This window comes from Schistocerca gregaria, chromosome 1 (genome assembly GCF_023897955.1).
Source record: "Schistocerca gregaria isolate iqSchGreg1 chromosome 1, iqSchGreg1.2, whole genome shotgun sequence".
NCBI lineage: Eukaryota > Metazoa > Arthropoda > Insecta > Orthoptera > Acrididae > Schistocerca > Schistocerca gregaria.
In genome coordinates, this window is record NC_064920.1 from 73,327,710 (window position 1) to 73,342,243 (window position 14,534).

The 14,534-nt window shown below is 39.4% G+C and overlaps 1 protein-coding gene across 2 annotated transcripts in view; it reads left to right on the plus strand.

Annotated features, from left to right (window-relative positions):
* The window catches only part of LOC126333765 (anaphase-promoting complex subunit 1), a 353,884-nt gene that overhangs the window by 211,947 nt on the left and 127,403 nt on the right, over nt 1–14,534 (plus strand). For both annotated transcript variants that reach the window (XM_049996770.1, XM_049996779.1), the window contains exon 21: nt 13,411–13,573. In XM_049996770.1, coding sequence (XP_049852727.1) covers nt 13,411–13,573 — 163 coding nt within the window. The remainder of the gene's footprint in view (nt 1–13,410; nt 13,574–14,534) is intronic.

The following is a 14,534-nucleotide window of genomic DNA, read 5'->3' on the forward strand; positions in this document are numbered from 1 at the left end:
TGTAAAATTGGGTATCAATTAACATTTTGGACATAGGAAATTTGACAGAAATGATAAAAAATGATGTAAACAGCGGGAAAACGTTAATTCTGGGAACATGAAAGTGGGGCTATTCTGTATATACAAGGTGCATTCAAGTTCTAAGGCCTCCGATTTTTTTTCTCCGGACTGGAAAGAGATAAAAACATGCGCATTGTTTTAAAATGAGGCTGCGTTCATTGTCAATACGTCCCAGAGATGGCAGCACTGTAGGGCAGATGGAATTTTACCACCAGCAGCGAGAATGAGAACTGTTTTAAATACTTAAAATGGCGACCTTTTCCTTACTTAAACAGCGTGCAAGCATTGGTTTTCTGAATTTGCGTGGTGTGAAACCAATTGAAATTCATCAACAGTTGAAGGACACATGTGGTGATGGAGTTATGGATGTATCAAAAGGGCGTTCGTGGGTGCGACAGTTTTATGAAGGCAGAACATCGTGTGACAACAAACCGAAACAACCTCGGGCTCGCACAAGCCGGTCTGACGACATGATCGAGAGTGTGGAGAGAATTGTTTTGGGGGATCGCTGAATGACTGTTGAACAGATCGCCTCCAGAGTTGGCATTTCTGTGGATTCTGTGCACACAATCCTGCATGACGACCTGAAAATGTGAAAAGTGTCATCCAGGTGGGTGCCACGAATGCTGACGGACGACCACATGGCTGCCCATGTGGCATGTTGCCAAGCAATGTTGGTGCGCAACGACAGTATGAATGAGACTTTCTTTTCGTTGGTTGTGACAATGGATGAGACGTGGATGCCTTTTTTCAATCCAGTAACAAAGCACCAGTCAGCTCAATGGAAGCACACAGATTCACCGCCACCAAAAACATTTCAGGTAACCGCCAGTGCTGAAAAAATGATGGTGTCCATGTTCTGGGACAGCGAGGGCGTAATCCTTACACAGTGCGTTCCAAAGGGCACTACGGTAACAGGTGCATCCTATGAAAATGTTTTGAAGAACAAATTCCTTCCTTTCTGCACTGCAACAAAAACGTCTGGGAAGGGCTGCGCGTGTGCTGTTTCACCAAGACAATGCACCCGCACATCAAGCTAACGTTACGCAACAGTTTCTTCGTAATAACAACTTTGAAGTGATTCCTCATGCTCCCTACTCACCTGACCTGGCCCCTCGTGACTTTTGGCTTTTTCCAACAATGAAAGACACTCTCCGTGGCTGCACATTCACCAGCTGTGCTGCTATTGCCTCAGTGATTTTCCAGTGGTCAAAACAGACTCCTAAAGAAGCCTTCGCCGTTGCCATGGAATCATGGCGTCAGCGTTGTGAAAAATGTGTACGTCTGCAGGGCGATTACGTCAAGAAGTAACGCCAGTGTCATCGCTTTCGGGTGAGTAGTTAATTACAAAAAAGCGGAGGCCTTAGAACTTGAATGCACCTCGTACAAGGGTTGAAACTTTGATAGTGGCAACTATATATTTGCAGCTCGTAAAAAATAGATACATGTTTCAAAGTTTTACTGACCTTCAAAGTAGTCATCAGCATTGTGTATAACCCATTGCCAGCAATATTGTGTATAACCCATTGCCAGCAATGTGGAAGTCGTAGGGTAAGCTTAGCAGTGCCAGTTGTGTTGGCAATCTATTGCCGGATGAATTTGTAGCAGTCCTGAAGTGAATACCGTGAAGTGCTTCCTTCAGTTCAGAAACCGAGTTGAACTCATGAAGGTTTAAGTCAGGGGAGTGCAGTAGGTGGTACAGCACTTAGCAGCCCCATCAATCAAACAAATCAGTAACAGCTTACGCTGTACATGCTTGAGCAAAATGATGCTCAGGTCCTGCAGAAAGTGTCATTACTTCTGTCTCTAAGTTGGTTGTAGCTTGTGATCCAAAAATGAACAGCATAGAGAAAGAAGTGGTGACACTTTCTGCATGATATGAACATCATTTTACAGGACATTGCTTGGATGCAAACTGTAACTGATTTATTTCATCGATTGGGCTGGGAAGTGCTGTACCACTCACCACACTCCCTGGACTTAAGCCCTCATGAGTTCAACTCGATTTCTAAATTGAAGGAAGCACTTCACGGCATTTGTTTCAGAACTGCTACAAATTCGCCCAGCAATAGACCACGCCGCTCGAACTGTCAACACAACTGGCACTGCTAAGAGTATCCTATGACTTCCACATTGCTGGCAACAGATTATACACAATGTTGGTGACTACTTTGAAGGTCAGTAAAACTTTGAAACACATATCTATTTTGTACGAGCTGTAAATAAATATTTGCTACTATCAAAGTTACAGCCCTCGTATATAAATATATGCATTATATATTAAAAACAAAGATTCCAAGACTTACCAAGCGGGAAAGCGCCGGCAGACAGGCACAATGAACAAAACACACAAACACACACACAGAATTACTAGCTTTCGCAACCGATGGTTGCTTCTTCAGGAAAGAGGGAAGGAGAGGGAAAGACGAAAGGATGTGGGTTTTAAGGGAGAGGGTAAGGAGTCATTCCAATTCCGGGAGCGGAAAGACTTCCCTTAGGGGGAAAAAAGGATAGGTGTACACTTTCGCACACACACACATATCCATCCGCACATACACAGACACAAGCAGACATGGTCTTTAAATATGTCTGCTTGTGTCTGTGTATGTGCGGATGGATATGTGTGTGTGTGCGCGAGTGTACACCTGTCCTTTTTTCCCCCTAAGGGAAGTCTTTCCGCTCCCAGGATTGGAATGACTCCTTACCCTCTCCCTTAAAACCCACATCCTTTCGTCTTTCCCTCTCCTTCCCTCTTTCCTGAAAAAGCAACCATCGGTTGCGAAAGCTAGTAATTCTGTGTGTGTGTTTTGTTCATTGTGCATGTCTGCCGGCGCTTTCCCGCTTGGTAAGTCTTGGAATCTTTGTTTTTAATATATTTTTCCCATGTGGAAGTTTCTTTCTATTTTATTTACATCATCATTAATTTGAACCCAATATATCCATTATATTTTCTTAGAAACTTTGGTCTATTTTATCTTTTTATGCTGATTTCTGATCATGATGATAATTCGTTTAGCTTAAGTTTTACTTTAAAAAAAATAAAAAATAATAAAGTTCTTTATACCCGAAGGTAAAAAACACTGCTTGGTGTAAAACTCACTGCTGATTCTTCTGTGCTGAGTTTTGAAAAATCCTTGTTTAATTCATTAACAGTGTTCCCCTTGCTATGAACATATTCAATTGCTGATGTGAAGGTAAAGCTGTGATGCAGTCTCATGACTAGACTATTGGCCTGACACCAGGTACAGTGCCAGCTATTCTGTTCGTCACAGCACTAGGAGGCGGAAGGGTAGCAAGTTCCTCATCCTGACTGTCTTTTTTTCTCTGACAAAAATCTTCAGCATTCATTTTGACAGGAGGCTGAGTGGACCTGAGGCTGTATTGGAGGGAGTGGAATGAGGAAAAATCCCCACAACTGTCTGATTGAACCTGGGATCTCCAGGGCCAGAGTTAAGTGCTCTGTCGACCTGGACCACCTTGGCCTCTTATTGAAATGGCACTGATTTATAAAATCTTATTTACAGATGATGCAACCAATGTCACTGATCTATTGAGCACATTACTACCTTATTTTTTGTAGATATTTGAGCACTATGTTTTTAGGGCCACTGAAGTGGTTTACTGTTTTGTCCTCCATTGGAAACATGAGATCCATAGCTTTTATATATTATTTTCACTGTCATAACTGCGGTGCTAATGATGCCAACTAGCAGAGATGTAACCAGAACAACTCCTGCAGCTAAAATCATGGCAGCACAAGCGATGTGACAAAATACTTTTTTTGTAAAGTCATGAACAAACGAAGAGGCAAAGGTAATGCAACAAAAACTAATAACCTTATTTAACCCACCAAAGGGAAAACTTGTATAAGGAAGGACAAGTAAATCAGAAACATAGTCATCCTGCAAACTGCTACACAAAGTGACACGATACACATGCAGAAATTACTAAGGAAGGCTTTGAAAGTTGCTTTACAGTATGTTTCCGGACAGTACCGAGGGTAAGAAGAGTGATTTATAAAGTTATTGAAGTGAGCCCTGAAGTTAGAACAGCTCTCATGAGCTGAAGAAAAGTGTATCTTGGGTTTTGTTTGGATTCAGTGGAGGACTATCTAGTAATGAGGTGGTGTGTTCAGTGACAAAACTTTGGTGATTTGGTAAAACATTGTGGTAAACAAATAGTAATTTGTGGATATTGTGGGGAAGAAGGCCATATCAGAAAAGAGTGCAATAAAATCAAACAACTGGCATTGTGTGTGCCATGTAAATACAGAATAAAAAGCCACAGTGAACAGAGATGAATGTCACATGTATCAAACCTTCCTAACAAGGCATATTTTAAGAATGGATTATAGGTAGGTGTCTTGTAACTCTAGGAATCAATGAGAACTCTAATGACACCATCAAGTTCCATCTATGTAAGAAATGTAAATCACCATCGAGGAGGAGGAGGGATGCTGAAAGAATGAGAAATTTCAGGCAAAGAGTGAGCAGTAGTTACCATAGAAAAGAGCATGTGACACAGGCCAATGTAGAGCAATGTGCACTTGCAAAAAAGCTGGAAAGATGTTTTTGGTGAAAATTCAGAACTGTATGGTGTAATAGAGAAGCATGATCAGAGGCGGATGTGGGACTGACATATGTTACAGATGATCAGGGTTTGGTGACAAAAACTGGGCAGTTGCGTGTAGAAAGCAACTGCACACATCCCAGGGAATACACAGCACTACCTATAGAAGTAAAAGAAGATTTGCCAATGCAGGATGTGAATCTGCAACAAAAACAGTTAGAGATTCAGAGCCAGTTCACACAGGGAGCAAATACCTACTACAAAGAAGTAAACAGTATGACACAGATTGGAACAGATCCTCAACAGATCTATGAAAGAATAGAGAACATTATGCTGCTAACTAGGCTAGAAGAGCTGGTGACGTTTACTGCGATGTCAAAATATTTAGTTATAAGCATGGAGAAGGGGAGTGTATTACTTTTCCTGCACCCGATTTCATGGATGGAGTTCATCTCAAGTGAGCAATCTGCCAACAGAAGTAGAAAAAAACTGGAGAAGTTATTGAAGCAGATTTCTGCCTCACAAAATGAATTATTATCCTTAGATCCATTGTACAAGCACTGTGTGATGACACATGGTCATATAGCATGGGATTACAGGTGAGTAAGGCAAGATTGTTGAACCCCTTATGGAGATAAAGATAGGTCAACTTAATGCCATGAGAAGTGTCAGCATATTGCATGAGGCTAGAAGAGTGGCAGAAGAGTTGTAGTTAGATCAGTTGTGCCACCAAGAATCGTATATGAAGGCAGGAAAGATCCGCAGTATGCCAGTAACAGCCCAGATAGTCACACAGGGGCAACATCCTGTCGCAGCAATAATACTATTTAACAAGCCATAACATTGACAAAAATATCACAGTACTTTTCAGAACACACAATCTTTGTGGAAATGTTGCCCGAAAGGGAGAGTTGCATCCTGGTTTCCATATAATTTCAATTTAGTGATGAGATTGACGATATCTGCTAAAAATAAAGGATATTATCATATTTACATGAGTATAAAATGACACTGAATATAAGACGACTTCCTTTTCTTAAGCAGCTCCTTGAGAAGATTTATTTTTTAACAAGTTCTGGCTAACCAAAATCACAAGCTTTTATAGGTGTAAGGTATCTACATAAAAAGTTAACAATGCATCTATTTTAAACTTGGTCTACATTTTGATAGAACAAGGAGAAAAACAATAAACAAAAAGAAATGGTATACATTATCTTCACTACCTGTATTATTTGTTGTTGGCTGTGGTATCACTATTTTTAATCATCATTGACATCATCGTAACATGACAGCTCTGGAACTGAGGTTGTAATTATAGTGGGACCTGAGAATACAGCTGGTTCGATACTCATGTGAGAATGTTACAATGTACTGTGCTCCCAAACTCATCGTCTGCCTGCTACTCTCTCATAGGCTGTATAGAACCAGCAACCGACACAACCCCTATTGGTCCTGTTATACCTCATGGTGAACATTGACAACATTGCTGCATGAAATACATAAATATGTCCTAGGTCCCTCATGCAGAAATGTATGCTGTTGTTGACTATTTGTTGAATTTTAAAGTTATTTCAATTCCAAGTACAAATGGATTCAGGCAAACTGTAGTTTAAACATGGTAGATGTTCAAAAGAAGCCAAAGTATGCAGTATAGATTCCCATGGTAGGCAGCACAGCAAAATTTGCTGCCTGCTCATCACTCCCCTCTCCGTGCTCATCATTGTTCTTAGCCAAGCTGGTGTCACTGTTCCTGCTCCAACCTTTCATAGTGCTGTGCTTGCACAATAGTTGACATGGATGGCAGTACCATCTAGGGCACAGGCCATATGCAACAGTAGCAATTAGTACCTAAATAAAAGATCACAATTGCGATTCAATCCAATTCACGTCCTGTGAGCTAGTGATGCGCCTGTTGGTACTCTCTCTACAACATGTCTTTCCGCTTTAATTTATTCTTGTGATGACAATTACAGTCAGTTTAATGTGATATATTTTGTTTGTTAGGCATTCAATTCAGGATTAATTTACTTTCCCATTTCATCTGAATGACGTCTTCTTGTTCTAAAGCTGATTAAAAGCTGGTGATATTTTCCCCCGGTACTCTTGTATGTGAAGAGTAACAGACTTTTTCATTTGTAACCCACTTTGTAAATCTTTACAGTTTCTCATAACCAAATAAAATAATGACTTGGGTTCAGAATCAAGTAATGGTTTTTGAAGAACAAGATTTTCGCCTTTGAATGTTACCTTTACTTAAAAACCAGCATAAATGTACGTATATTGTGTCCATATGTGTATGAGAACTTTAATTCCAAAACTGTTCAAGTACTGCAAAAGTTTGGAAATTGATAGAATTTAATGCTATTGCCTCCTGTATTTTACAAAATTGTCATTTTTTTAAGCAGAGAATTAGATTGTTGTTGTGGCTAGATCATAGTGTCTTGCGTATCCTTTGCAACATGTGATTGTTCGAGCAAGTTAGATACTGTATTTAGCACTTCTGCTTATAGGAAAATCTTGAGCCTATTCAAGTGAAAGCATTGTTTGCTAAGCTCTACCCTTTGGAATTCTTCAAAATAAATTTGTGCAAAACTTCATAGCCAAAACTTCATTTATAAATGTAAGAGGACCTGTTTATCAATTTATTAAAGAATGTAAAAATGTTGACTTCAGCAGCAATAGTTTAGTGTGCGAATGTAAGACGACCCCGTATTTTTCGAATGACGAATTTGGGAAGAAACCTCTTCTTATAATCAGGTAAAGATGATAGTCACATAGGACGAACTGAGCCTCGTGTGTTCTCCATTGATACACATGCAAAGTCAGTATTTGTCATAGCTGCCTGACTGATGACCATGGAAGACAACTGGAATCCAGTATGGAACTCAACTTACAGGTACTAAATGCACCTCACAATCCATCAACCTATGAAGGGAGGGTTGGAGCATCGTCAGATGCTGGCATCACTTTAGCAAATATGGCAGCAGCGTGGCATGTGAAAGGCTGGAAGGTTGAAAGTGGAATGAAATCGACTGTTCACAATACCAAGGCTGTTCAGAAAATTCTGGAACTTTGTCCACAAAATTTTTCCACACTTAGTTTTAACTTATTGTGTATTGTCTCCTTCAAAATACTCTCATCCACAATTGATGAGCTGCTCCCAATGCAATTTCCACTTCTGGAAGCAGCCTTTGGTATGCTTCTTGTTGGATCATTCGAAGTGCCGTCTGCAAATTTTCTTTTATCTCATCTGTCATTGCAAATATTCATCCTTTCATTGGGTTTTTCAACTTAGGAAATAAAAAAAGTTCACAGGTGCCAGATCTGGAGAGTACAGAGGATGCGGAAGAATGTGTGACTGCATTTCAAGCCATCTCCTTCTCACATTTTCTTGCAGGCACTGCAACACATGCTGATGGTACCATTGATTAACAGTTTGTCCCTGTAACACGATTTCATGATGAGCTAATCCTTCAGACTCAAAGAAGACTATCAGCATGGCTTTGACATTTATCTTGACCTGATGAGTTTTTTTTTGGTCTTGGAGAAACTTTCCTGACCTACTGTGAAGACTGAACCTCGGTCTCAATATCATAATCATAGATCCACGTCCCATCACCAGTTATGATTCTCTTAAGGAACATCTCATTCTCATTCGTGCAATGCGAAAGTTCTTCACAGACTACAAGGCAACTGTCTTTCTGGTCTTCACTCATGAGCTGTGGGATGAACTTGGCAGCAACACGATGTATTTCTAGATGCTGTGTCAGGATTTCATGACATGATCCAACTGAAATGTTACATTCTTCTCCAATCTTTCGGACATCAGTCTTTGATTGGCCCTTACAATTTTGTTGACATTCCTGACATGAGCTTCGGTGGTAGATGTCAGGGCGTCCTGAACGAGAGTCATCTTCAGCTTATGTCTAGCCATTTTTGTACCATGTGAACCATTTGTAACACTGAGTATGCCTTAAGCACTCATCACCGTCGGCTTCTTGCATAATTTGGTGTGTCTCTGTATATGTTTTCTTGGTTTTCATGTAAAATTTAATGCAGGCACATTGCTCCTCTAAATCTGCCATCTCAAAATTCGCAAACTGTGTGACACAACATTCTACTTAATACAGCACTGAACAATAACAAACAGACATACAACAATGAAACTTCCGGCAGTTACACATTAAACACAGGCATATACAGGGGTTCCAAGTACATTTTGCTCCAACAAAACTTTGTTGTGGAATTATGAATGTTCTGGAATTTTTTGCACGGTCCTCATATCATACATTACACCATCAGTAGAACAGAAATCCAAAACACCACAGAAAACATGCACATAAGTCCCAAATATAATCAGGGACACTAACTGGAAAGAACTAAGAAGGGTGTTTCAGTGTCCAGTTCTGGGTGATAATGTAGATATTAAAATCACTAGAACAGGCAGTGGCTATAGATAGAGCAATGAAAGCATTTGTACTTGTCAGCAGAGGTCATTCTAAAGGAGTACCTTGCATCTGGACTGAGGCCCTGCAGAAATTAAAATGTGAAACAAGAACTAGGAAGCGTCACCAGAGCAGCATGGCCCAAGAAGAAAGTGTCAGGTATGATAGAATTTTAAGGAAGAGTTATGGGAGTCAGCTGCCGTGCTAATTGAAATACTACTTCCTGATGATGGAGAAGAAGGTGAGACAATCTGAGTAGGTTTCGAAAAATGTTATGGAAGACTATAGAAACAATACATTTGTGTACTCCTTCACACATGAAGAAATTAGGCAAATAATTTTAAGACTGAAAAAGGAAAAATCTCCAGGATCAGATGGTATCCCTGCTGAAGTAATAAAAGTTGTATGTGACCAGTCAGATAGTTACTTGTGTGAACTGCACGACGAGTGTTTCTTGCAAGGAAGTGTCGCTGTACCATGGAAGAGCACCAAAGTGGTAATAATTAGTAAAGGGCAAGATAAGGATCCAATTATACCCAAATCCTGTAGACCAATTTGTCTTTTGAAAATTCTTGGCAAGATATTTGAAAAACTATTATGCAGAAAATTAAAAGTTCACAGACAATGAGCCCTTACTGGTTTGGGTTTAATAGATGCAACTCAACTGAAGACACAATTAATAAGTAGCAACGATGATTGACATGACTTTTACTGTCCACAGAAATCAGTGTGTGGTCCATACTACAGAAGTTACGTGACATCGGTAACATAAATGGACTGGTCGCAGTTGCAGATAGTGTACTGTTTATTGTAAGTGGTGACTCTAGAAGAATGATGGAAGATAAATGTAGTGCGGTGCTCCATGAATTTGAGGGCTGGTGTTGAAGTGTTAAATTGTCATTAGCACCTCACAAAACAATGCACCTCCTGCTGAAAGGGAACCTAGTAAGAAACCCTAAAATAAAATAAAATTATGTAACAATTAGGAGAAGTCTAGTAAATAGATATGTAATAGTATTTTGGATGAACATTGTAACTTTGTACATTATATAGCAGAAGCACGCAGAAAACGTACAAATGTGATGATGAATGAAATTATAACCTTTGCATCTACGTAATTTCAGCTTCCCTTGAAGACAATCGGAGTATACTACCAATCTATAATAGCATCAGTCGAGGGTATGGTGCAAGCGTATGGGCTTATAGATTGCAGCCAGTGAAGCCAGCCTCATTAGTGAGAAGAGTTCAATGGCAGTGCTTCTAAGATCAACAAGCAACTACTGCACTACCCAGAATCATACTTTGTTAGTAATTCTAGGAATATGCCCACTGGACTTGGAAGCTGGGGAAAGGGGAGCCTTTTACTGGGTAAAGAAAGGCAATTAAATGGAAGTATGAATGGTGCTTGAAACTGAGGCCAGTTCAAAAAAGCCAATAAAAGATCGTGTATTAAAACTGTGGAAAAATGTACATCCGGTAGAGGCAGGAGAACATACGAATTTCTACCTAACATCAGCAAGAGATTAAAAATGAAATTTCTTAAATCATCAAGTGGACTCGTACATTACCTGACTGGCCATGGCCCGTATGCTACGTATCTATACTAAATTGGGGAACAGATGAATGATGGCTGCACCTGCGGCAGTGTGGGCACACCAGAACACGCATTGCGGGACTGCGTGCTTTGTGAAGATGCGGTGGGTAATGGCCCTCAGGTGTTAAGGATGATAGATCCCAAAGCAGCATGGAGCAAGTCGGCCTGGCACATCTCAGATAATACTGCAGCTGCAGTATCCAGAAAGACCAAGAAAGACTTCATGAGCCATTCAGCATGCTGCCATCCAGGCTAGACAACATGCTCTGCAGATGGAGATAAGATAACTGAGATTGGCAACTCCAAGTGATCATGGAAGTGTGAACTTTAAGATGTAATGGTGATGTGTGGAATTACTTGCTATAGTGGATGTACTGCTGATTGCCCAAGGAATCCAGCAGACAATGGCTGTTGACCAGGGCAGTATGAGGGTGGATCCAGTAGCAGAAACAACCATCTGAAAGTTAAATGCACCAAAATAAATGAACAAACAGAGAACAAATCTGTAGTGCTTGTAGTAGCATTAGTAATTGTGTAACTGCTTAAGGGTTTCATGCTAGTCTTGTCGTCATAGAAGTAGTTGTAGTATTTTAAAAATTAATAAGTAAATATCTTTTATCCACCTTGCACATATGTTCACTCTTCCTTTCTGTGTGTGTTTTCTAGCATGTTTACTATCTTGGTTTGTTATTTGCAGTTTTCTTCAGTTCTGTAGTGTCTTATCCTGTGTGTGTGTGTGTGTGTGTGTGTGTGTGTGTGTGTGTGTGTGTGTGTGTGTGTGTGTTTGTGTTTGTGTTTGTGTTTGTGTTTGTTTTTTCCCAAAGCTTACTGAACTTCTTTCAGTTTCTTGAATAACTGATCTTTGCTTCCTCTTACCACTTCATAGCATCATTTTAATTATGTTACTAGCTGGTGTTTTATGTAGACTTCAAAATCTTTTTCTACAACTGATTGACCATGTTTTAATCTATTAGTAGCAGAGATTTCTTTCTTTCAGCTCATTTGCTAACATTTTTTCACTCCAGTTGTTGCCTTTGCTACAGTGCTGTTCATGTATAGTGGTGGTGATAACCTAGTATCCATCTTTTCCTCATCCATATTGACTTTTTTGTTTCTGAATATATGGGACATAATATTTCTGTAAATCTTTGATGTCCTCCAGCATGTTGTGTTCCATTATGATTGTTTCTGCAAATCCTCTGACACCTACATATTCTTCGTTTATGGGTTTAATTTTCATATTCTATTGGTGGGTCGTTAACCCTGTTTTGCTGAATCATACTGGAAGTGTACATTAATCAGTTCACCATGTTTTCAATTTATGGCAATGGTAGGCAAAATATACCACAAACAGATAAGACACTGTGTGTAGAAACCTGCGTGTGGGAGTCTGATATGCATGTGATCTCTTTTGCCTTACCTGCAATCACAAATTCATTCGATACAGAACAGTATTTCACACACAGATATTCCACTGTCTATGTGAATACTGACAATGAAAACTAAAGCTACAAACTTTGTTTCAATGTTAACTCAGGTATATAAAGGAATGAAAAGGAAGGATATACACATGTATGTGGCCTTTACCTAGCACTGTATGCATTACTGTGTGTAAAAATTTGTATAGCATATTTAAAAAATTAATTAATTATGTCAAGGATATTGGACAGTAGTTTTGTGGATCACTTCCACTACACTTTTTGTAGGTAGATGTGACCTGTGCTTTCTTCCAAGTGCTGGGCACAGTCTTTTTTTTGTTCAAGAGATCTGTGGTATACAGTGATTAAAAAAGGTGCCTACTCAGCCACATACTCAGTATGGAATTTAATAGGTGAAACAGTATCAACTTGGTGGAATTTAATAGGTGAAACAGTATCAACTTGTGCTCTCACTTCCTTCTCCAAATTGTCTGGATAGTATGAAACAGCCAAAATGTAATTATTATGGCTGTCCCTTCCTTGTTTCCACACATTCTTACCACCCTCTTTCAGCAGAACACCAAACACTCCACTTCAGCAGAAAAATGAGGGTTTGCAAGCTAGCAATCACTCACACGCACGCGCGCACACACACACACACACACACACACACACACACACACACACACACACACACTTGTGTTTTGTAATTTCTTTTGTGCCTCTTTGTTGCTCATCTCACTCAACACACTGCCTCACTGAACATCAGAAATGGCACATGTCGTCTCTATGTTAAATTACCTGAATTTTTTTTAAAAAAATACAACTCTACATTGCAAGAAGTACAACATAAATGAAAATTGTTTGAACATTTGTTTATGGGCCCACAACATCACAAAATAGTCATAAATTATTATTGGTTTCAGCTGCTCACAGAAACTATCTTCACTCGTTGATATTTTGTGATTGTGTTGGATAATAAATGTTTGTTTTACTAGTTCTCATGCTGACAGTTGTTATATAGAAATGGGAATTGATTTGTGAAGAAATTAACGTATGTGAAATGATCATGAGGTGCAATTTTGAAATAGCTATTACAGCAAATGACAACACTAATGTTAGTGTTGGTCTTTTTTGTTGTATCAGGTATCTTTTTCTTTACCTTAATATTACATGTTCTCTTATAACAAATCTAGTGCATTCCTCTGTCTCTTGTGCAGGAGAGTGGTATATTTAAATCCCAAGAAAATGTGATCTCTCTTGCTCAGAGCAGCATTTGCAGTTAATGGGAAACTGAATCCCAGTGTTCTATTTCCACTCACAGGGCACAAGTGAAGCATATACAGAACACGCAGGGTTTCTGATGGCCCTTGGACTTAATGGGAATCTTATGAGCTTGGCAAGACTCAACATGTACGAATACCTTGTAAAGTGCCATGAACTGACAAGTGTTGGCCTACTTCTTGGAGTTGCTGCAACAAAGAGAGGTGAGAACATGAGATTGTGCTTGAACATCACTTTGAAGTTGTATATGTTCTCAGCAGTGTAGTTTTTTTACATTTGTTATTTTGAATTGAACTGAACCTGACTTAAGATAATTATTTTACGAGTATAGGAAATTTAACCCATTAACTATGTATTTTATGTAGTTGTTATTGTTTGTGGTCCTGGAGGACATTCATAAGGTAGAGAGGATAGAAGGCAAAGGTAGAGAAATTATTGTGAGCACAGATGAGCTACAATGTTGTTTTATTCAGTTTTGGTTATGTATGTACAGATTTACTTAGTCACTTACCTCTCTGACAACAGCAAACTAGGTAGTCCATGGAGAACAGCAGCATATAGGGTTCTACTATACCGTAATGTATCCTTGTTATGTTTCGAATCACCACAGGTAGCTATAATCCTTAAAACTAACACGAGTGTCTGTGTCTGCTAAGATCTCTTCGAAACTAGATTTTAGTTAGCCTCATAGTAAATAACAGTGGGCTTCAGGTCAAATGAATTTGCATACCAGAGAATAGGACAGTGTTGTCTGATCTTGTGTCCAGGAAATGTAGCGCATTTTCGCTGAAACGGTGGAGTGCTCCATCGTTGTGCTTAAAATTCTCATATTGTGAACAGGTCACAGTAATACACAAGAAAAGAAATAGAAGTAATCTGCTGAATTATAGACTCAGATTATTGACATCAGTTCACAGTAAAATTTTGGAACATAAATTGTGTTTGGACATTATGATGCTTTGAAGAAAACAGTCAATTGACACATAGTAAGAATGGTTCAAATAATTATCATTCTTGGGAAACACAACTGGGCCTTTATTCACATGAAGCATTGAGTGCTCTCATCAAGGGATCTCAAGTCAATTGCATATTTCTAGGGAGTTTTGATACTGTTTCTCATAAGCAACTTCTAATCAGACTGGGGGGGAGGGGGGGGGGGGCATG